Source organism: Hyperoodon ampullatus (assembly GCF_949752795.1).
Source record: "Hyperoodon ampullatus genome assembly, chromosome: 10".
Classification (NCBI taxonomy): Eukaryota; Metazoa; Chordata; class Mammalia; order Artiodactyla; family Ziphiidae; genus Hyperoodon; species Hyperoodon ampullatus.
Window position 1 is genome coordinate 85,405,152 of NC_136923.1, and position 26,786 is coordinate 85,431,937.

Below are 26,786 nucleotides of genomic sequence, written 5' to 3' on the forward strand. Positions count from 1 at the left end.
TTTTTCAAATGAGCAGAAAGATCTAAACAGACACTTCATCCAAGAAAATATACTGAAGGCAAATAAGTACATGGAAGATTTTCAAAAGTATTAGCCATTAGAGAAATACAATTTAAAGCCAAAAAAAGATGTCACTACAAACCTACTGAATTGCTTAAACAACAAAAAAGTAACAATATCAAGTGCTGACCAGGATGCAAAGCAACTGAAACCTCATACACTGCTGATGGGAATGCACATGGCACACTCAAGGTGGACGACAGTATGACAGTGGCTTATTAAGTTTTATGTACATTTACCATGATCCAGCAACCTCAATTCTGGGTATTCACCCAAGAGAAATAAAAACTTTTATTTACACAAAAACTTACATATTGGGTTGGCCAAAAAGTTCCTTTGAGTTTTTCCATAAGATGTTACGGAAAAACCCAAACAAACTTTTTGGCCAACCCGATAGTACTATTGATAACAGCTGTATTCATAATTGTCAAAAATTGGAAACAACACAGAGGTACATGTCGCCCAGTGATGCTGTGTGACACCAGGTTAGAAAAGGTAATAATATGGCTGCTGCTTAGCCCATTCTCCCTGTCTCCCTCTTCCTCTGATTTGGCCCCTCTTAAATAGAAAATACACAAGACACTACATAACTAATTTCATTTCTGAGAGTTCATTTTCCGGGATGGCTTTCTCAGAGCACAGTTATCAGTGAGCACATAAGCAAATCTTGGATAAATACTCAATTTGCATTCACATGCGTCTCCCAACTGCCGTGCTGATGTCACCTAACTGCAGAGAACTCCCTGCACTTCCCTGACAGGGGTCTGTGTCACTCAGGAACAATTCTTGCCCATGTTTTCACTAAGTACTGCTTATATTACATAATGATTATATTACACAATGTAGAAAGCTTTCCAAACACCCATGCTAGTCATCTTGACTGATTTTCTCAGGGTGGGAAGTGGTTAACAGCTTTTTGCCATCAGTTCATGGTATTTATTGTATATCCCACTATGGTTTGCTTTGACTTCCTAAATGACTCTTCATTACCATGTGACTTCTGATCTGAAGTTAGCCTTGAAGAGTTACAGCCATTGAGGGAAGCCTCTCCTGAGGCAACCTCACAACACAGTATTCTCGTATATGTTCTCATGTGACACTTCTACCATTTCCTTAAAATGGGAGCAAAAACCTTTCAAGACTCCAAACCCTGAAAAGGAAGAGCCAGTGCGAATATCCTGGAGGGCCACATGGCAGAATTGTTTCTTATACTCTGCTGAACAGAGACAAGACAGTTCCTACCCCGTAACTTTCTACTGACGTAAACGTACTACATATAGAGTTGGTTTGTTGTTGTTGTTCATCCAGCCTCTAGTTGGGGTTGGTAATAAAAGTTGGGATCCTTATTTCTCATTTCAGTTGACACCTTTGAATAATCCAAACTTTCCCTTAAAACTCAAAAGAACCAAGCTTTTCGCTTTTATCTTTCTAGAAGAAAATGCCAGCATAAAACGGACAAGTCAGAAGCAACACAGAAAAGACCATAAACTACTCTCTGAAATATCTAAAATTTTCTGTAATGTAGGGATTGTGTAACTCTAATCCTTTTTCTTTCAATTAAGAAAACTGGTCACTTAATATAGTTGTTCATTTAAAAAGAGGGCAAATCTTGTAGGATATAAAAATAGCAAGTAGTTATTTAAACATTTTTATGTACTAGCACGAACTGTTTTAAATACATTAATCCATGTAGTCTTCACAGTAACTCCAGGAGGGAGGCACTGTCATTAACACCACTTTATAGATGGAGACCCACCCTCCTCTCCCAAGGCACAGAGAGGTTAGCGAGCTGCCCATGGTCACAAAGTGAGTCTGGACAGAGACAGGATTCAGACCCAGGCACTGTGACCTACGATCTGGTTGTCTTAACCACTGTGCTATCACCTCTCTAATGGGTCAGATGCCTTCCATATTGTCAAGAGTCTTCAACCTACTCTACAGGGGAATCCAGGGTGGCATATCCATGGGTTTTCAAATCAAAAATTTCAAACCCCTTCCATTACATCCAACCAACCACTTAGTTTCTAATTTGAAAGCCAACACTAAGAAGTATTCTGAGGTGATTTCTTAAACAACGATTGTCCTCTTATTCCTTTGGACATCAAAAATAAACTAATATGTGGGGGCTATTAAAAGAAATTAAAATGCAAAAACAAAGAAGTTGGCAAGCAATTTGGAGTCTAAATCACTTGTCAAATTCTCTGCCACTCTAGATTCTAGATAATCTATTGAATTAGAAGTTCTCACCTGATCTTTGTGATCTAGATGACTTCATAAGAATTCAATTTTTCCAGTTATTATTTTTGAGCCAAATTTCCCTCCTTACTCCTTCGCCCACACCCGCCTCCTCCCTGAAACTGTAAAAACACTGTGACTTTCAAAGAGTGTGAAATACTCCAGGACAGTGTTGACGAACAAAAATGACTGACAGATTGGAAGGATGTCTAGCAGGCCCCATAATCTACAATGCAAGAAAAGCACAAAGGTACAAAGTAATAATCCAATGAACAACACTGTGATTATCTGAGTGTGCCCACATACCACAGGATTGAAGAGCTCCCCCCAATAAATCCTACAAACATTTAAAGGCTCGAAGGAAGTGTTTCATGCAAGGATACAGAGTTTTGCCACTCTCCTGCTTTCTGTGTGCACACAATGAAATATGCTCTGTAGTAGAAAGGCTGGTAAAACTCAGAACCACAGCAGTCTGTTCCTGATGTATTCATTTTATAGCCTTTCTGGGGATAATTTAGACTTTTCTCCTTTACATCTAGTTTGAAAATGGGAGTGGGAGAGCTTTAAAATTTTTTAAATGTCATGGATACCAATCCTGCCTGATGTGCTAATTTATATAGATGTATGTTGATGTTCTGGGACATCAACATATAAACGCATACGTCTGTATAAATGAGCTGATGAGTTGGACCACTCACCAACTCTGTGACCATATGACAACCTGAAACACTTCCCCGATGAGGACATGCCAGAGGCCTAAAGGGGTATTCTCTAAATTTTTTGATCGTTCTCTCCTCACTGAAAAGTATTCTGAGCACACATCTCCCCCAAATCTGTGTGTTAATCTATAAATTATATACATGTGCTACTATATTAATACATTAGGCTCAGTAAAAAAAAAAAAAAAAAAGCATACTCACACACATAAAATGGATAAGAAAAAAATAAGCATAAAACAAGTTCTACTCCTTTCTCCACATTCCTCAATATATCATCATTTACTGTGTTCACCATACAGTCCATCTAACCCGGGCTGGAGACCACTGTTTTACAGAATTATTTACAGAAATTTAGGAATGGAAATAGAAGCTAATGCTTCTGATTCCACACTCCAAACAGCACTTCTTCCTTTTTAAATGAGAGCAGGAATAAAGAGAAGGAGCTTAGGTTAGGAAAGAAGTATACCAGTGGCTTCAGGACAACCTTGACAAACATGAATCCATACTCCAAACTCTTCCCTGAAAGCATCAGGCACATGAATGTCACCTTGATGAGTATGAAATATGACAACACAAAAACATGAGTCTGAAGGGGATGAACTGCTGGCTGGGCTCTCATGAGCCAAGTTTAAGCTCGATGATGCGTGTCATGGAGGCTTTAGAGGAAGGAGAAGATTAGCTCCTCTTAAAAATCTTCAGGGAACAAGAAAAATCGATGTAGTTAAAGCTATATATTCTCTTCTCCTCGGCACCACTACCTCTAACCTCATCGTTCCCTGCCACTCCAAATTACAGTGTAATTACATTTTTAACATGTCAGCTCACAGGCCACTGAGAGATCCCATGAGAAGTATAACAAAGCCTTCTTCAATCTGTGTCATCTTTTCGGCCCACTGATACCTAAACTAGAATAAATTTTAAGAATACACTTAAATTAAATGTTGGAAGCTATAAGTAATAACTGAATGGGCATTTTTCCAAGTACTTCCTAATTCCTGTTCTCCTCCAGAGACTAACTGGATGGATCCAGGATGACCGCTGTCATCCTCATACCTGAATGCTTATTCAGCAACAACAGGGTACCTGGCCCTACACTTAATTCTGATAGAGCCATAGTTCGTTAGTTAGAATCAATTAATTCATTAATCAGTTACAGCATTCAAGTTGCTTATAAATCTACCTTGAAGTTCCTGGGCAGACCCTAAGCGGTCTAGTGAGGTAGCAGAATATATAGGAACAGAGAGGCTGGTCTACAGTGAAGAGAGAATAGCATGCTGGATGACTCCTAAGAAGCCTCAATACGATGTATATGCTTCTCTATTTCTCAGTACATGAGGCTCTATAGGTCATGTGATATAACATGTATCATACCACTGGGCATGTCACTGAAGAAGAGCAGATCCCAGGCAAATCAGAGGGTGAGGACATTAGTAAGGTCTCTGTGATGAGCACAATGACAAGAGCACTGCCCTGTCCCCAGATCTGCACCTTCTTCTAAATCTGTCTCCTATGTGTAATGATGGGGTCACACAGAGATTACTGTTTCTTCCATCTCTGCGCTCCAGATGATACAAGCTGCCAAAACCATGTTTGGTCCTCCCTGTTACTAGACCTGCAACATTAACATCAGTACCACACACGTGACCCAGATCTCCCACTCTGTATCTGAGCTGGTCCTAGAAAACGGTAGTTACAAACCCCTGGGTGCAAAAAGACAATGAACTGGGCGAGTGAACTGAAAGAAATAGATGGAATTGCATAGGAATCCAGACAGGATTTAGCCCTGGATTGGAGTAGGTAACGCAGAGCAAACTGGGTGCCGTTACAGCAATAACTACCAACTTGAGTATGAGGAAGAAAGTATTTTAGTAATCTGATAGACTCTTAACACATTATTGACTGGGGGATTTTTGAAGAAACTAACACCTCTGGCTGTAATATGTCTCTGGTCAAAAATGTGTTAAAAATTAATCCGCTCAGCCTCCCAGGATTCCGATCTGCTATCCTAGAGCAGTTCAGTTTCCCTTGAAAAACCTTCACTCTGAGCCACTGGTCTGACTGCAGAGTATCAGGTCATACAGTGTGAACAAGACAGAGAGAGCCCAGCCCCCATGGAACTTCCATCCTGGGAGCACTAATGATTTCAAGGACCCTTAAGTCATCTACCTCTGATGACTAAATGCAATGGGGAAAAAGAATGGAATGAAAAATAAAGCTTTGAATGATGGACAATCAGGGGAGCTTTCAGACTGACTATATGAAATGTGTACAGCTTTCTAGAAGGAAGTCTGCTGAAATGATCAGGTTCAGGGACATCAACGTATAAATGCATGCAGAATCTCATTTTAATTGTAAACAAAATTGCTTATTTGTATCTGAATTATGATCAAATAGAGATACATGGGAGCCAACTGCCACAGCGGGAAAAGTCATCAGTACATATGAGAACTACTGCCCCTATTTTCTAACAAACTCCAGCTCAACACACGGCCCATTTAATCTCTCCTCTTGCACCTCTAATTCCTCCGTTCTCTTCTCCCTAACTCATACCCAAATGAGAAAAATACAAACACAGCGTGTTGTAAAACCTCTCAAATGACCCTCATAACACTCAAATTCTGCCATTATGAATCCTTCCAAACTACTGGGCACAACCTTCCGAGACTGAACCAGAAAGAAACAGAAAATATGAACAGACCAATCACAAGCACTGAAATTGAAACTGTGATTAAAAATCTTCCAACAAACAAAAGCCCAGGACCAGATGGCTTCACAGGCAAATTCTATCAAACATTTAGAGAAGAGCTAACACCTATCCTTCTCAAACTCTTCGAAAATATAGCAGAGGGAGGAACACTCCCAAACTCATTCTACGAGGCCACGATCACCCTGATACCAAAACCAGACAAGGATGTCACAAAGAAAGAAAACTACAGGCCAATATCATTGATGAACATAGATGCAAAAATCCTCAACAAAATACTAGCAAACAGAATCCAACAGAACTTTAAAAGGATCATACATTATGATCAAGTGGGGTTTATCCCAGGAATGCAAGGATTCTTCAATATACACAAATCAATCAACATGATACACCATATTAACAAACTGAAGAAGAAAAACCATAAGATCATCTCAATAGATGCAGAGAAAGCTTTTGACAAAATTCAACACCCATTTATGATAAAAACCCTCCAGAAAGTAGGCATAGAGGGAACTTTCCTCAACATAATAAAGGCCATATATGACAAACGCAAAGCCAACATCATCCTCAATGGTGAAAAAATGAAACCATTTCCACTAAGATCAGGAACAAGACAAGGCTGCCCACTCTCACCATTATTATTCAACATAGTTCTGGAAGTTTTAGCCACGGCAATCAGAAGAAAAAGAAAAGGAATCCAAATTGGAAAAGAAGAAGTAAAGCTGTCACTGTCTGCAGATGACATGATACTATCCATAGAGAATCCTAAAGATGCTACCAGAAAACTACTAGAGCTAATCAATGAATTTGGTAAAGTAGCAGGATACAAAATTAATGCACAGAAATCTCTTGCATTCCTATACACTAGTGATGAAAAATCTGAAAGTGAAATTAAGAAAACACTCCCATTTACCACTGCAACAAAAAGAATAAAATATCTAGGAATAAACCTACCTAAGGAGACAAAAGACCTGTATGCAGAAAACTGTAAGACACTGATGAAAGAAATTAAAGATGATACGAACAGATGGAGAAATATACCATGTTCTTGGATTGGAAGAATCAGCATTGTGAAAATGACTATACTACCCAAAGCAATCTACAGATTCAATGCAATCCCTATCAAACTACCAATGGCATTTTTCACAGAACTAGAACAAAAAATTTCACAGTTTGTATGGAAACACAAAACGACCCCGAATAGCCAAAGCAATCTTGAGAAAGAAAAACGGAGCTGGAGGAATGAGACTCTCTGACTTCAGACTATACTACAAAGCTACAGTAATCAAGACAGTATGGTACTGGCACAAAAACAGAAATATAGATCAATGGAACAGGATAGAAAGCCCAGAGATAAACCCACGCACGTATGGTCACCTTATCTTTGATAAAGGAGGCAAGAATATACAGTGGAGAAAAGACAGCCTCTTCAAAAAGTGGTGCTGGGAAAACTGGACAGCTACATGGAAAAGAATGAAATTAGAACACTCCCTAACACCATACACAAAAATAAACTCAAAATGGATTAAAGACCTAACTATAAGGCCAGACACCATCAAACTCTTAGAGGAAAACAAGAGAAAGAACACTCTGACATAAATCACAGCAAGATCCTTTTTGACCCACCTCCTAGAGAAATGGAAATAAAAACAAAAATAAACAAATGGGACCTAATGAAACTTAAAACCTTTTACACAGCAAAGTAAACCATAAACAAGATTAAAAGACAGCCCTCAGAATGGGAGAAAATATATGCAAATGAAGCAACTGACACAGGATTAATCTCCAAAACATATAAACAACTCATGCAGCTCAATATCAAAAAAAACAAACAACCCAATCCAAAAATGGGCAGAAGACCTAAATAGACATTCCTCCAAAGAATATACACAGACTGCCAACAAACACATGAAAGAATGCTCAACATCATTAATCATTAGAGAAATGCAAATCAAAACTACAATGAGATATCATCTCACACTGGTCAGAATGGCCATCATCAAGAAAATCTACAAACAATAAATGCTAAAGAGGGTGTGGAGAAAAGGGAACCCTCTTGCACTGTTGGTGGGAATGTAAATTGATACAGCCACTATGGAGAACAGTATGGAGGTTCCTTAAAAAACTAAAAATAGAACTACCATACGACCCAGCAATCCCACTACTGGGCGTAGACCCTGAGAAAACCATAATTCAAAAAGAGTCATGGGGCTTCCTTGGTGGCGCAATGGTTGAGAGTCCGCCTGCCGATGCAGGAGACATGGGTTTGTGCCCCGGTCCGGGAAGATCCCACATGCCACAGAGCAGCTGGGCCCGTGAGCCATGGCCGCTGAGCCTGCATGTCCAGAGCATGTGCTCCGCAACGGGAGAGGCCCACGTACCACAAAAAAAAAAAAAAAAGAGGTATCTATATTAGCATGTAATAGGTTTACTAACATTGTTTTTAAAGGACTTAATAAACTTTTTTAGTTTTAATTTCCAATATGATAAATACCAAAAGATAAAACCCATATGAACAATGCAACCATTTTTAAGAATATAAAGAGATCCTGGGACCAAAAACATTGAGACTGGATACTGTAGGCCTACATACTCCTATCTTATTCTACATACAATTTTCTGTTTTTATTGGAAAATACTTACAAAATAAAATATCTTCCCTTTATGTTTCTCAGTGCACTTCCTCATGAGCTACACAGGATACATCTTGCCTAAATGGGAGTATGACATTCCCTCAAATATAGGAAGAGGGAGAACGGCTCTAAGCAAGAGAAAACTGCCTGTTCCACAAAAAGGAATCAACTCTGAGCTTGAGAACTGGGGGCTTTAGGCTTTAGCCACATCTACAGACATAGCTGAGCCTGCTTCACCATCCACCGTAGACCCAGGCTGTGCACAAAGGCCATATCCATCCAGCACACTTTTTCTTTGCTCAATTCAGTTGGCCAGAACTCTTTGGGGACTCTGCTACAATTCTGGACTCCCTGCCAGGTAAGTGGAAAACTAATTTGAAATGGTATTTTGGGGGCAAGATGATGGTGGTAAAAAGAGGCAACCAACCTCTCTACAATTCCAATCGTCCAAATGGCATGAAAGGTACAGCTGGAATCTCAGATTTCTCTCTCTGCATTCCAAACAGAGAGAAAAGATTTCTCAAGCTGGGATTCATTGTGATGGAGCTATCATATCTGCCCATCTAAAATATGTAGCAGCATCTCCAGGGTTGAGGAGATAGGCCGGGATAGGTGACCAGAAAGACTTGCCAGGGGCAGGGACGTGGGGTGGGAGCGGGGGTTGCACTGCTCAGCTTTATCAGGTATCAGAATCACTTTGCTAGGTCTGCTCTCACACAGAGAAGGGGAACGGAATGAAGTTTCTTCTCCGGGGCCTGATGACACAAGCCCCAGCCCTAAATATAGTAAAGTCGACATCTTAAAACCTAAAAGTCTCTCAAATAACTTGTAACAGGCTTCAGCGTTTTATTATCACTATCATAAGGCAGATACTGGCAAACTGATTTCCACCAATATATGCATATAAACCCTAGCCATCCCCAATAAAGGAATTGTAAACTCAAAGTCATTTGTTAGGATTTTAGCATAAAGTTCCCTTATAGAAAAATGTTCCAAATGGCAATTAGGCAAAATAGTACTGTATTTTATATACAGGGTAGATTAAATAGATTTGTGGGCTGGCATAAGAACCTAAGAATTAAATTGTTTCCACAGTTTATAAGTGTAAATCCTGGACTTGAGGTACATTCATGCACCCCCATCCCAAACCAGTCGTAGTGATAAACACACTGGAAACTCTTACCTAAAAGGCAAAATCCAGAGATTCTTAGGTTCTCCTGATTCCCCTTACAAAAAAAGGATTCTCTGGAGATAATGTACACTTATAAGTACTGACAGACAAGGGCAGCTCTGAAAGCAAAATCAGAAGTGAAAGAAAGGAAAGAAAGAAGCTTACCTGTGGTCAAGATGACTGAAGTCTTGTAAATTCAATTCCCTGGTGTCTTGTGTCAGATAAATTGTATCCACATCCTATTTGAAACATAATTCAGTCATATAAACAGTCCCGGTAGAGGATCAGGGAAGCAAGAGAGATGCAAAGAGAATCAGACAATGACACAGGCAGATTTTTACGTAATCTGAGGAAGGAAGATTTTAAGCAAGCAATGAATGGTGGGGGGAAAAAGAGAGAGAGAGCGAAATAAGCCAGTCAAATAGTGGAATATTCTCCAGGTGTGTGTGTGTGCATGCATACAGATACACTTACCCATTGTACTTCTTCCCTGTATGAAAATCCAAGCCAGTCACAAACACAGGCATACATCTGAGAAAATCCACCTGAATTATACAATAGAAATGTGACAGGTTTTCAACTAAATGTTTTTGAAGTTAAAATTTAAAAGCTTAAATATGGCCGATGTTGAAAACGCTGATTATTCTCTCCTTTTGGGAAAACAGCAAAGATTCTCCCCCATGTTCTACAGTAAGTACATAGCAGGATGCAATATAGCTTAAATATAGGATGTTTTTCCACCAATCTAAAGTCTGTGCGGTGCTAATTACACCTTAAAAGTAATTGTACCTTTACGGTAGCACACTAGGAATAGACACAGCTTCCTGGCAAAACGGCAGCCATCCAGCCATTTATTTTCTGGTTTTAAAATGCATGCTCACCACAGGGGCCCTGCTCGGCCACAGTCTGGCTGTCCCACAGAGCCTGGAGACTGGCCAGTCGCTCAGATGGCTCCATGCAGACTTTTTTCATGATTCTCCTGTAAGATCAACAAAAACAACAACACATTTCAAAGATCAAGTTTTCTGAAATGCACTCAGAAATTTATTTTGTGATACACCACTTTTTTTTTAAACAAAGATGGGTTTCGGGACTTCCCCGGTGGTCCAGTGGTAAAGAATCCGCCTTCCAGAGCAGGGGAGGCGGCTTCCATCCCTGGTCAGGGAACTAAGATCCCACATGCTGCAGGGCAACTAAGCCTGTGCACCGCAACTACTGAGCTCACACACCTCAACTAGAGATCCCGCGTGCCACATACAGAGCCCATGTGCTCTGGAACCCGCACACCACAACTAGAGAGAAGCCCAGGCACTGCAACAAAACATCCCACATGCCTCAGCGAAGATCCCACGTGCCGCAACTAAGACCCGACGCAGCCAAAAATAAAAAAAGATGGTTATCACTTCAATTTTGGTAAATATAATTCCATTTTTTGAGTACTAGGAGCTGGAGAGCTATAGGAACTTAATAATGAAGCCCTTTATTTAACGCCCACTTGTAAGCTAAAGGTATCTAACAACATAAATATTCTCCATGTTTAGTTCTTTCACAACATTAGATTTTATTAGAATAGTTAGAAAATGGTGTGTTCCACTCAATAAATTATCTAATTTATCTAATAATAATTTATTAGATTATGTGTACACTAAATATAAATTACTAATTTTCAAGGAATTAAAATACAAACCTCCTCTTCTGTCCTTCCATAGTACAAATGTCCATCAAGAAACTGGGCATTTCATATTGGAAGAGCTGTTCCTTTTATTATCTCTTCCCCTGGACTACAACTCCTAGGGAGCCTGTGCTTTCCAGAGACTGAACACAGTTCAAATCAGTTAGCAAATAACGTGTGATAGGGAGGGGATGACAGAGGAATCTAGGAGCTAAGTGGGAACCAGGTCACAGTGAGCCTCAGAGGTCAAAGGAAGGGGTTGGGATTTTATTCTCAGGGCAATGAGGAGCCACGGAAAGGCTACACAGGGAGTATAAGATGATCAGATAGCACTGTAAACAAACTTCTACAGGGGTGGGGGATAAGCCTGGGGCAAACTTGGGAAATAAAGAGATAAAATAGCTTGAGAAATTAAAAAGAACTTCCCGGGACCGTCAAGAGCCCAGTGAGAGTGAAGGTCATGAATTGTTGGTGGCACCAAGCTGAACAGCTGTGTGATCTTCTCCTACAGCTCCCAGCAGCCCAAATGTGTGTGGAGAAAGGGCAGTTGGCTTGCTGCAGGGATGCAGGCTTTCCAGGCAGGCGAGCCAGAAAAACAGTGGGGACAGAAGGAGTGGGGGATACTGACAGGGCCCCACTGAAGGGATGGACACCATGGGGCTTGGCGGTCAGGAAAGGAAGGGAAGGCAGGAAGGAGATGGAAACAAGGGGAAAGACAAGGGATCCGTGGCCTGGAGGCCCCCCAGAAGTCCAAGTATGGGTACCGCCAAGGGAGAGAAAGTGAAAAAGACTTGAAAGTGAAAAAGAAAGTGAAAGACTAGAGGCTGTGGTCCGAGAGAGATAACTAAATGATGAGAAGCCATTCCAGGAGATGACAAGGTCTAGGGTGTGGCCATCAAGGGTAAAGTGGGGTGGAGGGGGAGAGGTCACGGCTGTGAGGAAGGCTGCTGGCAGGTCGAAATCACCCAGGACCATGACAGGCCCTGGGTGCAAAGTGGTGAAATAAACATACTAAGTCACACTGAACATCATTTTAATCTTTCTTTAATGATTTAAAGCACTTTGGCTATGTGTATAATGCTCATCCTTATGAATTTCAATCACCTTGTAGAGTACTGGAAGAGAATGGTCCCAATTATTCCCACTTTCTGATTGGATGAATATTCCACATAAAATGTGCTACAGCCTGACAAGTTGCCTGGTTGGCCTGTTCTACTCCTAGAAAAAGCTTCAAATACATACCCAAGCATTTAAATACAAGCATTCTGCTAGCATTGAAAAATACTCCTACTTCTTTATAATTTTTATGACTGAAGCATAAGCAGGTATTACCAATTGATGTCAAATATCAGTGATCCCTTCACATTCTTGTGTAAATGCATGACATCTACAAATGCAACATGATTTTTCTCTATTTTACCTGAACACACATATGATTAACTCTCATTATTCTAAAAGTTCTTAATTTGGGGACAACTGTGGGTTAAAGAAGATGTGCATAATGAAAGTGACATTACAGAATCTGGCAATTCGGAATGGTTCATCGCGGTTCAAGACCATCGTTCTGGTATCGCAGTGGCATTATTTTCTGGCTACAAGACAGCGAAGCCGGGTATTATGTAAAGAAGGAGCAGACTGGTTGGCAGCAGATGCATCTCCACAGATGAATTAAGTAAACCTTGGACACACCAAGCTGGATTTATGTCTGACTTCATCTGAGATCACATTTCTCTTCTAAACTTCTTGCTTTATTTCAGCTGAACTGTAGGGCATGTTGTTTCAATAACACACAGGATGAAGTTGAGCTAGTCCAAAACAGACAGAAAGTAAGGTAGGAAGCTGGTAGGATTAAGAATAGGAAGGTGGCTGTCTAGGATTATAGGGAGAAATAAACTAATCCTTATGGCAGGTTCAGAAACCAGAGCCTAATTTTACTCCAAAAACAGCACTGGACAGTCACACTCAGAAGTAGGAGGAAATCATCTGGAGAGTGAGGGAAGCGGACAGTGTAGACATCCATGTGAACAGGGCCCTGCTGTGAGGAGGTTACACCTGGCATTTTCCCTAAGCTTCAAACCACCCTTCAAAAGTATCAGTCTGAGCTTCTCCAAGTAGCTCCCCTTCTTTAACAGTTTTCATCTTTCTTTTTTCAGGAAGGAAAAAAAATTAGGTATCAGGAACTAAAGGAGTATCATGAAACAAGTGCCTTTATTTACATAAGAGGTAAAGTCATAAGAACTAAACTTCCAGAAGGCGGCAACTGTTTCTTACGTATTCTAACACTAGACAGAGACAATGAGGAAAAGAAAAATCTACCCCACATGAGTTCTGCCTGTAGCTAAATAACAGCAAAGAGCCATCTGTGTATGCACCACAGGGCACCCGCTCACACATACACACACAAAAAGAGCGCGTGTGCGTCAGACACAGACAGACAAAGGAGTTGCTGTCAGAATAAGTGCCCTAAGAGGTAAACCAAAATCCTAGCAAACAGATATGTACATCCTGCCACTCACTAACAGGCGGCACTATACAGTTGAACCAACTACATTTACATTATGTGCACTTAATTTACACGAGACTCAGAAAATAGTTCTATGTGGTAAGAACAGGGAACTCCGTGACAAGCATGCCTGCTCTCTATGCAAATCTCATGCTTAAATTGTTGACACGGAAACAAAATCTGCAAATTATTTTAATCCAGGTAAATTCATTGGTTTATCAAAAATTCAGTTCCAGTGCTCATCCTATACCATATGGCAGTTGTCTCCAGAAGAGGACATGTTTTATTGACGTAAACCACACCACACAGTGCTACCTACAGCTTTAGAAAAATATAGAAACTGCCACAGCCTGTAAAGCACCTTCCTGTTGTTTAACCATAAACTTCTATTTTGCCACTTCTCTTCACTTATAATAACCTCACCTTTTCATACTTAACCGGCTTTCGACTTGAAAAGGGATCTGCAATTCCATTTTCATCATGGTAGTAAAGACGCATTGTCCTAACATACCAATACTAATACTCAGCCAACTTTCACATTGTCACATACATGAAAGAATAATCCCATATGATGAAAGCCAAGAAGAAAATCATGTTAGAAGGTTACTGTTCTGTCACCTAAAAAGGTGTTATGAGCCACATTTAACAACAAAGAATCAAATTAGAGAAGTGCAACCAACTTACATAGAAACATACAATAATAATAATAAATCATAAACATCAAAGAAATTCCCTACGGATGTCACCCATTTCCTTTCCAACAGTGGAGGCTTTCATTCCAGGGCCTCTGGGTAAGAACAGCAACGGGCTATACAGCTAAGACTTGTGGAGCACTTGTTAAGCAGTCAGCATGAGTTAATTTAATCCTCACAAAACTGCATGAGTATCATTATTCCCATTTTACAGAGGAGGACACTGAGGCATTGAGAAGTGCATTAACTTGCCAAGAGTCTCGCCCCCTAAAGTAACCAGACAATCTGACACCTTCTAGTTCCACCTGGAGGCTCTCTTCCCCCAGGTTCATAAATCAGTGCTACAAGACTGACTCTCCCTTCAGTGTAGCTGTCATTTCATTCTAAAGTTCAAAAGCCTTCACTAGCTCCCTACTGCCTAACTCAGAGGCTTTTATTCGGGGCCTCTCCAGGTGTGCCTTACCTTTGTCTCACAGTGATATCTGCAGGCTCCCAATTCTAACTGCTTTAGGCTGGCTGCTGTCCTCCTAAGGCAAGTTAAGTTACAGCTGCACCTGCCCTCGCCTCTGCCTCCAGCCTCCAGCCTCCAACCTCTGCCATTTCCCCCACAGAACTCTCCCTGGAGCTCACCCCCAACAAAAGCCCACCTCTCAAAACAAAGAGGAAAACAGACACAAATCAAACATTTTTTCTTGACATCCCAAGTTACATGGAACTTTCCCTTCCCTGAAATCTGAGGATATTTCACTCTCTTCGTGATATTATTTGTGGAACTTTCTTACATTACCTTTAGACAATAAATGCTTAGATGGCAGGAAACATTTCACTCATCTATGTTCTCTAGTAAACATTTTCTAAATTAGTTCTAACTCGCCCTAATGATTTAATTTAATATAAAAAAAAATCTAGCTTGGTTTTGGAGAACAGCCAGGGTTCTTGGTATTAGAAAAGCTAAAGGCCATAACACAAAACAGCTTCCTGAAGGGAACTGCCATTACAGATATCTCTGTGAAACGGATTAAACAACACTTAGGCTACAAATATTTCCCTAGTTTCCTCCCAATATCACTGCCTTAGAGATGAGGCCTCCAGTGATACTGACTATCACACAGCAAAGATGAGAACGTTGACAAAACAATGCTAATGGTGATCTGACTTTTAAATTTAAATTTTCTTCTTGAATCTTTACATTTTCTCTATATTTTAAAATAAACTTTCCTTATTTAATGGGGGGGGCAGGGAAATGGCACTCTGGGAGGGAAGAGAGGGAGAGAGAAACATCCTAACACATACATGTAGCAGGGAGGTGAAGATTCTAGGTGTAAAAACTTAATTTTAATTAAAATTCCTCATTTTTTTTTCCTACCAGCATTCTCTTGACTACAGTCAAGGGGATTGGTTATATTTTACAGATATATATACTATTTTTATATATTTGATTTTGATCATGGATGTTATTTCAAAATTATATTTAAAACCAGAAATTCAGGTCCTGGCAGGTTATCATTTCATTTATAATATATACAGCCAACCTTAGGTTATCCAAGAACGTATTATGTTAACTGAGGCCCTGGCTGTGTTTGTCCTCCTGATTCACCCAGTTTCTGATCTCTGCTCATCAGACTTTTCCTCGATGATCAGGCTCTACCTGAGTAAGGAAGGAGGTGAGGGCTAAGGACCCAAGGGCCCCACGATGGGCTCAGGTAATACATTTGATGGGACAAATGACTCAAACAAGGCTTTAGAATTCCAAATACAGTATCATATTCTCCAACTTACTATGAGTAGGTCGTATGACATTACCGGGGACCTGTTTTCTTTCGCGTGTTCTATATTGTTTACGTAAAGGATCTATTTCCCTTCCTGACAGCGTTGACTACTAGGAACGTAGAAGAAAGGGTATGATTACCTCCTCCTTCCACTCTCTCTAGTCACAATGACCAACACCAATAGAATTATACATTTCCCCGGCCAACCTCATGTAATACAATCTAAGGAACTTCACGAGTAAAGGCAGAACATGCAAGTCACAAAATATTAACAGTTTATTTTGACAGGCTAACTGTGCATGTTGGGTAAGAAAGCGAAATGAAAGTCAGGTATGTTTATTTAAATTCTCTGCCCAGTCATTTTCTAAATTATAACCTATACCGTCTTCCATGTTGGTATATTCATTTGAACTGCCTCTCCTTTCCCTACCCTTTCCTGTAAATTCTCTCCATCCTTTCCAGGTAGATCTCCTCTGCACAGCCAGCCTCCACTCACTCACCGCCCACTTACACCCAATCACTTTCAGCTCAAGAGTCCATGGTTTGAGGGCAGAGCTACCATCTTGTAAGTTCTATACGCTCCCAGGGCACCTCTCCCAACAATGTACTAGGCACAGAGGAAGCACAAAATGTATGTGCTCATCCAAAACCTTGGTGACTATCTACTATGTGCCAAGGGCCAGAGACTTAAGATTAAGAAAAAAATTTGGCCTTTGCTCAAGCAGCGCCCAGGGTAGAAGGAAGGTCAGGTGTGTCTTGTGGTCTGTACCCCTCTTACCTTCTCAAGGATATTGATGGTTTATTACCAATGTCTGCAGCAACAATCTCTTTCTACTAGATCATTCCCCTTGTTACAGTCATATACTTTAATATCTCCCATTCTGAGTACCAAACAGAAGTTCCCTGAAATTCCTCATACCCGTCATAGCTAAACTTCTCTACTTAGTTTTCTACACATACCACATCCACATTCTCATGTCTGAGTTCATCCTACAGCCACGGCAGTCTGCCTCTCCCAATCAGAACACGTGAATTGCTCTGGTCAAGGTCGTCTGTGCCCTTCATGGTGCCAGTCCACTGGACACCTCTCTGCCCTTGGCTTATTCAATGCCCAGTAGCATTCTGCAATCACCCACTCCTTCCTCCCGAAAATTCTCCCAGGCTCTGCTTTCCCACTGGAATCCACCAAAGAAATCTGATTTTCTACTAGAGTAATAACCCAGCTCCTTTGTGGTTCTTCCTCTTTTGCTTGACCTCTAAACATTGGGACATTTTCTCTTCTAGGTCCACATCTCTCTCCAGGTGATCTTATCAACAGTCATGAATTCAAGACCCTCTTTACACTAATGACTCTCACATGTGCTACATCTCCAGCCCTGGACCTCTCCTCCAAGCATATCTAACTGCCTATCTGATTTCCCCACCTAGATGCCCCAGATTTCAAATTTTGCATGTGTTAAACAAAATGGTTGGTAATTTTTCCCCCAGAAAAACTTGCCCCACCCTACTCTAGGCCCTCTTCACCTCACTGAAAAGTAGTGTCAGTCACTAAGTTATTAAACCAGAAACCTAAGAGCCATCCTTGGTTCTTCCCTTTCCTCACTGCTGTCACCTACCTACCTAATCCATCATCATGTCTTATATCCAAAATAAATCTTAATAAATCTACTGTCGCTCTCATCTTTATCTCTAATAGCATTACCTTTAGCTATTAGTTTTCAAATTAGCTTTGATAATTTCCAAATTAGCTTTCTACTTCTACTCTTTCCCCTTCGCAACCCACTCTATCTAGAAACAAAAATAATTTCCATAAAATATATAAGGAACCATGTCTTTCCTTACTTACAATCCTACACTGACTTCCTAGTGGAACTCTACTAAATTCCAAACTCTTTACCAGGAGTCTCTATATAAACTGACCAGGGCCTATGTTTCCAGCCTGATCTTACACCATTTCTCATTTTTCTTTTTTGGGGGGTTTCTTTCCCGGTGTAAGTAATGCAACTTCCCAATGTAAGTTCCATGTGGTCAGGGACCATATTCACTGTTGGGCCCCAACACTTAGCACGCTGCCTAGCATACAGTAGAAAGTCAATAAATACTCACTGAATGTATAAATGTATAAACAAACAATTAGAACATGATGTGATATGTGGTAGTATAGGCAGTAATCACAAAGTTCTATGGAAACATAAACTCTTGACTGATGAGAAACTCTTCACATATTTGGGCTATGTCTTTTGGAATGGAAGTCTGTCAGGATTAGGAGCCTATATAAAAGGCAGGAAAATATAAAAGAGGCTGATGTGTTCAACAACAGGCTGGACAATGGGGCAAGACGGCAGTGGTTTTCTATGCCAGGCTACACATTTTGGATTTTATCAGGAAGGATAGCCATTAAAGAGCTTAGGCAAGGAATAGACACTATGTGAGTTACGGAGAGATAATTCTGGTGACAGTACGGAAGATCAGTTGGAAGGGCAAGAACTAGAGGCAGAGAAACTAGCTAGAAAGATGCTGCACTGGGCAAGTGAGAAGAAAGACAAAGGACCAAAGAGCTATTAAGACAGAAGCAAAAGAGCTTGGCAACTAATTAGATGGGCAAGTAAGGAACAAGAAGTCAAAGCAGCTCAGCTTTTCACTTGGGAGACTATGTAAATGAAGAAGCCACTCACTGAGATAGAATATCCAATACAGAGAAGTTTTAGGGGAAAACAGTAAGAAGTTCCATTTGGGACATATGAAGTGTGAGGTGCATGGGGACATCCTTGTGGAGATGCCTGATGAGCAGCTGGGGGACAGAAATGAAAATCAGGGTGAGGTGGTGGGTCATGGATTTAGAAATCTCTCTAGAGGTAACTGCCTCTCTAGAAATGGAGCTGCTTATATAAGACTTGTGGTTTAATATTTGCTGCCTAAACATTTTAACAAGAAGTTAAGTGGAAGATAAAAGAGAAAACACTTTTCGTACACAACTTTCTCCAGGAAAAAAAAAATGGGAGAATCCAAACCAAAAATAAAACCGATAATCTACCCCCCATGACAAATCCCTAGAGTATTAAACCAAGTTCCCTTTTAAAGAAAATAGAGATTCTAACTATCACTCTGAGGGTCTTGCTGAATAAGGCTATACTTAATAATTTTCTTATTCCATCGGTGTTGATTTGGAATGAAAGGAAGGACACTCTGGAAGGAACCTTGTGTCCAAAGTCACATTACTCAAGTGCAGTTTCAGGAAAATGGGTTGTATAATTACTGCTAACTCATGATTACCCCGAACAGTTCTCTGGCGGCTCTAGGGATGATATGGAAAGCATTCCTGAGACTGTTTTGCTTCTGGGTACTTCCCCATTGCCATGCCCCACCTCATCCCACCACCCGTCCCGACCCTCACGTCCCCTCCACACACACGAGACCAGAGACAGCTGGCCTTTCAGACACCTCAGACCTGGAGTTGGAGCCCCGGCTCCCCCCTCCACTCGGCTGGGACGGGGCTGGGACCACTTAGCTCCCTCGGCAACCATCTACCTAGATACTCAGAGCAGCACAAGGTGACTTCAGCTTCAGGAAGGAGGAAGCCCTTTCTGAAACAGCCAGAAAGCACGGGGCCAGCCCCTCCACTGTGGTGTGTGAAGGGAGGGAAGGGACCAGGGAGGAGCTGTGAGAAGGACCGAGCAGGTCTCCTGAAGCCGAAGAGACTCAAGGGAAGCTCCTGTCCTCCAGGAGCCACCTTCTGCTCACCAGAAAGGTTTGAAAGACACGAAGGCTGGGTTTTCCTGCTCCTTTGCCTCCTAATTTACAGGCGGCAGCAGTGTAGGGACACGTTCCATGAAGGACAACAGTCCCCCGAATTCCCCTCCGGCCCCCACCAGCCAAGGCACACAGCTACCCACCTCTGTGCTCTACGGGAGGTTTCATGGCCTCCTCAGCAGGGATTTCCTGTGAGCTGTGTATCATCTCCTTCCATCAGGAAGGTATTCTGAATATGCGCTATTATTTTAGGGAGCTTTCTGACATGAGGATCTTTCTGCCTTTCCACCTCAGCCAATTTAACTCTCCCTTTCCAACAAGCTACCCATTCCCTACGATCAAACTCTGTTACCCAAGCACAGAATCCTGGTTTAAAATGCTTCACAAAAAAAAACACATGAGGGGGCTTCCCTGGTGGCGCAGTGGTTGAGAGTCTGCCTGCCAATGCGGGGGACACGGGTTCGAGCCCTGGTCTGGGAGGATCCCACATGCCGCGGAGCAGCTGGGCCCGTGAACCACAACTACTGAGCCTGCGCGTCTGGAGCCTGTGCTCCGCAACAAGAGAGGCCGCGACAGTGAGAGGCCCGCGCACCGCGATGAAGAGTGGCCCCTGCTCGCCGCAACTGGGGAAAGCCCTCACACAGAAAGGAAGACCCAACACAGCCAAAAATAAATAAATAAATAAATTTATTAAAAAAAAAAAAAAAAAAAACACATGAGGACATGTACAGACAAAATGTACTCATATCCTTAATGTGTATTCCAGAAACGTGAGAGGAAAATGAAAGAGGCTAATTTTGATGTTCAGTTTTGGCTTTTTAAGTTTCCTCTTACTGAACAGAAAAAAATAAGGAAAATGAAGCACTCTCACTCTTCATTAATATTCACTGCCTTCCTTTCAAAGCATGCAGCTCCTGGCATTCTGCTAATAGCTGTGAGTAAAATTCACACTAGGGTAAATCTCAGGTTACATTAAAAAGGCTTCTGTTTTAGTCTTAGGAGTTGAGGTTAAAGGACTGCCAAATCCCTTCATCACTCCAGCTCTTTAAAGAGCAGCCATATAACATAGGCAGAACACTCTATGACATAAATCACAGCAAGATCCTTTTTGACCCAACTCCTAGAGAAATGGAAATAAAGACAAAAATAAACACATGGGACCTAATGAAACTTAAAAGCTTTTGCACAGCAAAGGAAACCATAAACAAGACAAAAAGACAACCCTCAGAATGGGGGGAAATATTTGCAAATGAAGCAACTGACAAAGGATTAATCTCCAAAATTTACAAGCAGCTCATGCAGCTCAATAACAAAAAAACAAACAACCCAATCCAAAAATGGGCAGAAGACCTAAATAGACATTTCTCCAAAGAAGACATACAGATTGCCAACAAACACATGAAAGAATGCTCAACATCATTAATCATTAGAGAAATGCAAATCAAAACTACAATGAGATATCATCTCACACCGGTCAGAATGGCCATCATCAAAAGATCTAGAAACAATGAATGCTGGAGAGGGTGTGGAGAAAAGGGAACCCTCTTGCACTGCTGGTGGGAATGTGAATTGGTACAGCCACTATGGAGAACAGTATGGAGGTTCCTTAAAAAACTACAAATAGAACTACCATATGACCCAGCAATCCCACTACTGGGCATTTACCCTGAGAAAACCATAATTCAAAAAGAGTCATGTACCGCAATGTTCATTGCAGCTCTATTTACAATAGCCAGGAGATGGAAACAACCTAAGTGTCCATCATCGGATGAATGGATAAAGAAGATGTGGCACATATAAACAATGGAATATTACTCAGCCATAAAAAGAAATGAAATTGAGTTATCTGTAGTGAGGTGGATGGAACTAGAGTCTGTCATACAGAGTGAAGAAAGTCAGAAAGAGAAAGACAAATACCGTATGCTAACACATATATATGGAGTTTAAGAAAAAAAAAAAAAAAGGTCATGAAGAACCTAGGGGTAAGATGGGAATAAAGACACAGACCTACTAGAGAATGGACTTGAGGATATGGGGAGGGGGAAGGGTAAGCTGTGACAAAGTGAGAGAGAGGCATGGACATATATACACTACCAAACGTAAGGTAGATAGCTAGTGGGAAGCAGCCGCATAGCACAGGGAGATCAGCTCGGTGCTTTGTGACCACCTAGGGGGGTGAGATAGGGAGGGTGGGAGGGAGGGAGACGCAAGAGGGAAGAGATATGGGAACATATGTATATGTATAACTGATTCACTTTGTTATAAAGTAGAAATTAACACACCATTGTAAAGCAATTATACTCCAATAAAGATGTTTAAAAAAACACAAATTGAATCAAAAAATAAAAAAATAAAAATAAATAAATAAATAAAAATAAAGAGCAGCCATATAGAAAATCTCAGACAAAACACAAAGGTTTGAGCGAGGGTTGTAACATGTAATGTTTAAGAGAAGAAGAAAGTATGAGAGAGGAACCAAGTGAAGGAGCAAGAGGAAGCCTGTTTTCATTCTGAGGGAGACCAGGTCTCTGCTCTCCTCACCCTCCCACGGGAGAACTCACACTGGGGAGAAGCCAGGGAAGATCTTCCGCAGGCTGGTGCCGATGTGCGCCAGCACCTCGCTCACGTCCTCAGGTGATGCCATCTTCAGGGAGATGCTGCACTTCTCAGTTTCCACAACCATCTGCAACAACCAGGTTGGACACTGCTTAATAATGAGTACAATGCCTTCAATTTTTTTTATTTTAAATAATGTAAACTATATACAGCCATCCCCCCTTGGCCGTGGGGAAACATTCTAAGACCCCCAATGGAAGCCTGAAACCTCGGATAGTACCGAAGCCTATATATGCTGTTTTTTCCCATACATACATGCCTGTGATAGTTTAATTTATAAATTAGGCACACTAAGAGATTAACAACAATTAACAAATAATAAAATAGAACAATTATAAAAATACACTATAATAAAATTTATGTGAATGTGGTCTCTCTCAAAACATCTTACTGTATAAATTTAATGCCTTTTCCATTTTTTTAATTGAAGTATGATGTACATATTATATAAGTAACAGGTATACAAGATAGTGATTCACAATTTTTAAAGTTTATACTCCATTTATAATTATTATAAAAATATTGGCTATATTCCTTCCTGTGTTGTACAGTATATTCTTGTAGCTTATTTTCTACCTAATAGTTGTACCTCTTAATCCCCCGCTCATATATTGCCCCTTGCCCTTCCCTCTCCCCACTGGTAACCACTAGTTTGTTCTCTATATCTGTGAGTCTTTCTTTTTTGTTATATTTGCTAGTTTGTTGTATTTTTGAGATTGCACATGTAAGTGATATCACACAGTATTTGTCTTTCTCTGATTTATTTCACTTAGCATGATGCACTCCAAGTCTAACCATGCTGCTGCAAAAGGCAAAATTTCATTCTTTTTTATGGCTGAGTAGTATTCCTGTGTGTGTGTGTGTGAGTGTGTGTGTGTACACATACCACATCTTCTTTATCCATTCATCTGTTGGTGAATACTTAGGCTGCTTCCATATCTTGGCTATTGTAAATACTGCTGCTATGAACACTGGGGTACATGTGTCTTTTCAAATTAGTGTTTTTGGGTTTTTAGGATATATACCCAGGACTGAAACTGCTGGATCATAAGGTAGTTATATTTTTAGTTTTTTTGAGAAAACTCCATACTGTTTTCTACAGGGGTTGCACCAATTTACATTCCAACCAATCATGTACACAGGTTCTCTCTTTTCTCCACATCCTTACCAGTATTTGTTATTTGTGTTCTTTTTGATGACAACCATTCTGTCAGGTATGAGGTGTATCTCGTTGCTTTGATTTGCATTTCCCTGATGATTAACGATGTTTTGCATCTTTTCATGTGCCTTTTTGCCATCTGCATTTCCTCTTTGGAAAAATTTCTATTCATGTCTTATGCCCAGTTTTTAATCAGGTTGTTTGTTTTTTTGATGTTGAGTTGTATGAGCTGTTTATATATGTTGGATATTAACCCCTTATTGGTCATATCATTTGCAAATATTTTCTCCCATTCAGTAGGTTGTCTTTTCACTTTGTTGATGATTTCCTTTAATACCTTTTTCATCTTAATTAAGCAGTTATCACACTCTGTGGTCATAACTTCGGCAATTTGAGGTACAACAGCAAAAACTCACACAAATTTCTTTTTCCTGCTTCACAATTTCACAGATAGAAGATTCGTTCTTGCCATAGATCTTAGCATCCTCAGCATACAAATTTTTTTCTCTCCTTATTAAGTCAAGAACTTTCACCTTTTCTCTTAAAGGGAGCACTTTATGACTTCTCTTTGGCACTTCCAAATTGCCAATGTCATGACTCTTGTGCTTTGGGGCCATTATTAAGTAAAATAAGGGTTACTTCAACACAAACACTGAAATACCACAACAGTAGATCTGATAACCTAGCTGGCTACTAAATGACTAACGGGTGGAAAACGCTGGATGAAGAGATGATTCAAGTCCTGAGTGGGAAGGGGCAGGACAGCGTAAGATTTCATCACGCTACTCAGGACAGCATGAAATTTAAGATTTTTGAATTGTTTATTTCTGGATTTTTCCATTTTCCAACCATAGTTGACCACAGGTAACTGAAACCACAGAAAGTGAAACTGTGGATAAGGGGGAACTTCTGTACTCACGCTGATATATACTAATACAATACCAGCTTTTTAAGAAGCACTTCCTTAAAATAATGCTCTTAACCTTAAGACTGAAAGAACTGTTTGGGTAGAGGGTGGTTAGTTTGTCAGAAACGTCCAGAAACTGAAGCAAGTTTCTAAGGGCCAAACTGCAGATTCAAACAGACCACCACCACAACCCCCCTGGTGATGGTAACTGAATAGCCACATTTGCAGGTGAGTTCTCCTTTAACCAAGATTTCGTCTTGACTTACAAACTCTGTCATATCCTTAGCATCTAGCATAAGTAAGAATACCTCCTTCAGTGAGCACCAGAGGATAACCCAATAGTCACTTTTCTGTAAAATGTGTTTTCAAAACAAGACACATCGGGCTTCCCTGGGGGCACAGTGGTTGAGAGTCCGCCTGCCGATGCAGGGGACACGGGTTCGTGCCCCAGTCCGGGAAGATCGCACTTGCCGCGGAGTGGCTGGGCCCGTGAGCCACGGTCGCGGAGGCTGCGTGTCCGGAGCCTGTGCTCCGGGAGAGGCCACAACAGTGAGAGGCCCGCGTACCGCAAAAAAAAAAAAAAAAAAAAAGACACATCATGAGATATTTAAATAAAATGGCAAAACCTTTTGCCTGATAACAAAAGAAAAATCAAGTGCTTATAAAAGCTTCAACTTTTCTAAGAAGACAGGATACTTGGAAAGGATTATACAAAGGGAACAAAGTAATAAAGTTCATGCTAGGCAGAGACTCATTCCTATAATAACTGCTGGAGATGTCCAAAAATGCTGAACTGAGGTCATATAGCTAGTCCTACAAATAAGTATAAAACAACCTGATAAAAAGGGCAGGTCACAAAAGGGAAGATAGGTTGATTATAAACACGTTCCAAATAAAAAGAACTGACTTCAATCACTCTTTTAAAAAAAAATACTATTTATTATCTTGGATCTCAAAAATATTCATGTACAATTCAATCCTTTTGATGATCACTGAATCAAAATATCCTTATACATTTACCTCCTGTTGTTACTTAATTTGTACAAAAATATGATGGGGAAACACTACCCTTAATGTGCGACTAGCCAACTGGATTGACAAAGAAGCTTTTAGATTTGCTTTAGGTTGTCCTACGATTAGCTGAATTTTAAAAAAAATAATCTGTCTTTCAAAGTGTTTATGTTAAAAGAAAGAGCAATCCAATTTATTTGTCAAAATGATGAGATCAAAGAAAAAGACTTCAGTGATTTGAGTCCTTAAAATGTTACTTCTTCCTAAGTACCCCTAGAGGAATCTGTTAACAGGTATTTAATACATACCACCTTTGTACCAGTTAGTTGGCTCCCTATATAAAAAACATTTTTTAATCCTAATTCTCAGCACATTCATTCCTCAAGGAATTAATGGCACTGCCTTTGAAATTCTCTAGACAAAGATTGCCCCGGTCTTGTAGAAGCTGGTCCAAGAGATATTTACCCCCAAAAAGGCAGCAAGCATTATTGTACTTGGAGGTATTTACTGATACGACACTTCAGTGAGGTGTCTTAAGTAAGACTAAAACTGCTTTATGAAATTAGGCTCAGATATTTTATATGCACCTATCTCGGTGAATGTATGTTTTAAAAAGCCAGGTACTTTGGGATGCAGCCACCTTATCTATGTTCCACACCCCACCCTCTACCTTCCCACCACAGGTAATTATATTTTCCACTATAAGGCACTTCTTCTTTCTTCATATCTAGTGCATCTATTCAGTTCACAGTTTGGGTACGAGTAATTAGTAATTAGCTTATTCTAATTCCACTTAATCTTAACACCTAATCATCCTTAATTGCACAGGATTGAATAGAATGACACGGAAGAAGAAAAGGTGACAGGTGGGAAGAAATGAGGCCTTTAAATTCAACTTCACATAAAAGCATTCATCCAGCCCTGCATAATATGTCACCACCTTTGCATAATGTGTCACCACCTTTGCATAATGTAAAGAATTACAACAAAGTGACAGAGGTGAGACCAACACAGTAAATCATTTCATCAGGAAAAAGAACTCCCTCTCAAATATCTCTTTCCCTCCTATTTCAGCTGGGGAAAAATAGAATGTTTGAAACCATTTTTGCTTAGACACCTAGCAGAACATAATTCATGACCACCAATACACATTTAAAATAATAGCGATATAAGTCCTAGTATCCT

General features: G+C 40.5%; 1 protein-coding gene across 5 annotated transcripts in view; it reads right to left on the reverse strand.

Annotated features, from left to right (window-relative positions):
* The window catches only part of CARMIL1 (capping protein regulator and myosin 1 linker 1), a gene marked incomplete at both ends in the record, with an annotated part of 315,364 nt that overhangs the window by 155,144 nt on the left and 133,434 nt on the right, over window positions 1-26,786 (reverse strand). For all 5 annotated transcript variants that reach the window (XM_079713631.1, XM_079713629.1, XM_079713628.1 and 2 more), the window contains 4 exons: window positions 9,688-9,761; window positions 9,997-10,067; window positions 10,404-10,501; window positions 22,470-22,591. In XM_079713631.1, the coding sequence (XP_079569757.1) occupies window positions 9,688-9,761; window positions 9,997-10,067; window positions 10,404-10,501; window positions 22,470-22,591 (365 nt within the window). The remainder of the gene's footprint in view (window positions 1-9,687; window positions 9,762-9,996; window positions 10,068-10,403; window positions 10,502-22,469; window positions 22,592-26,786) is intronic.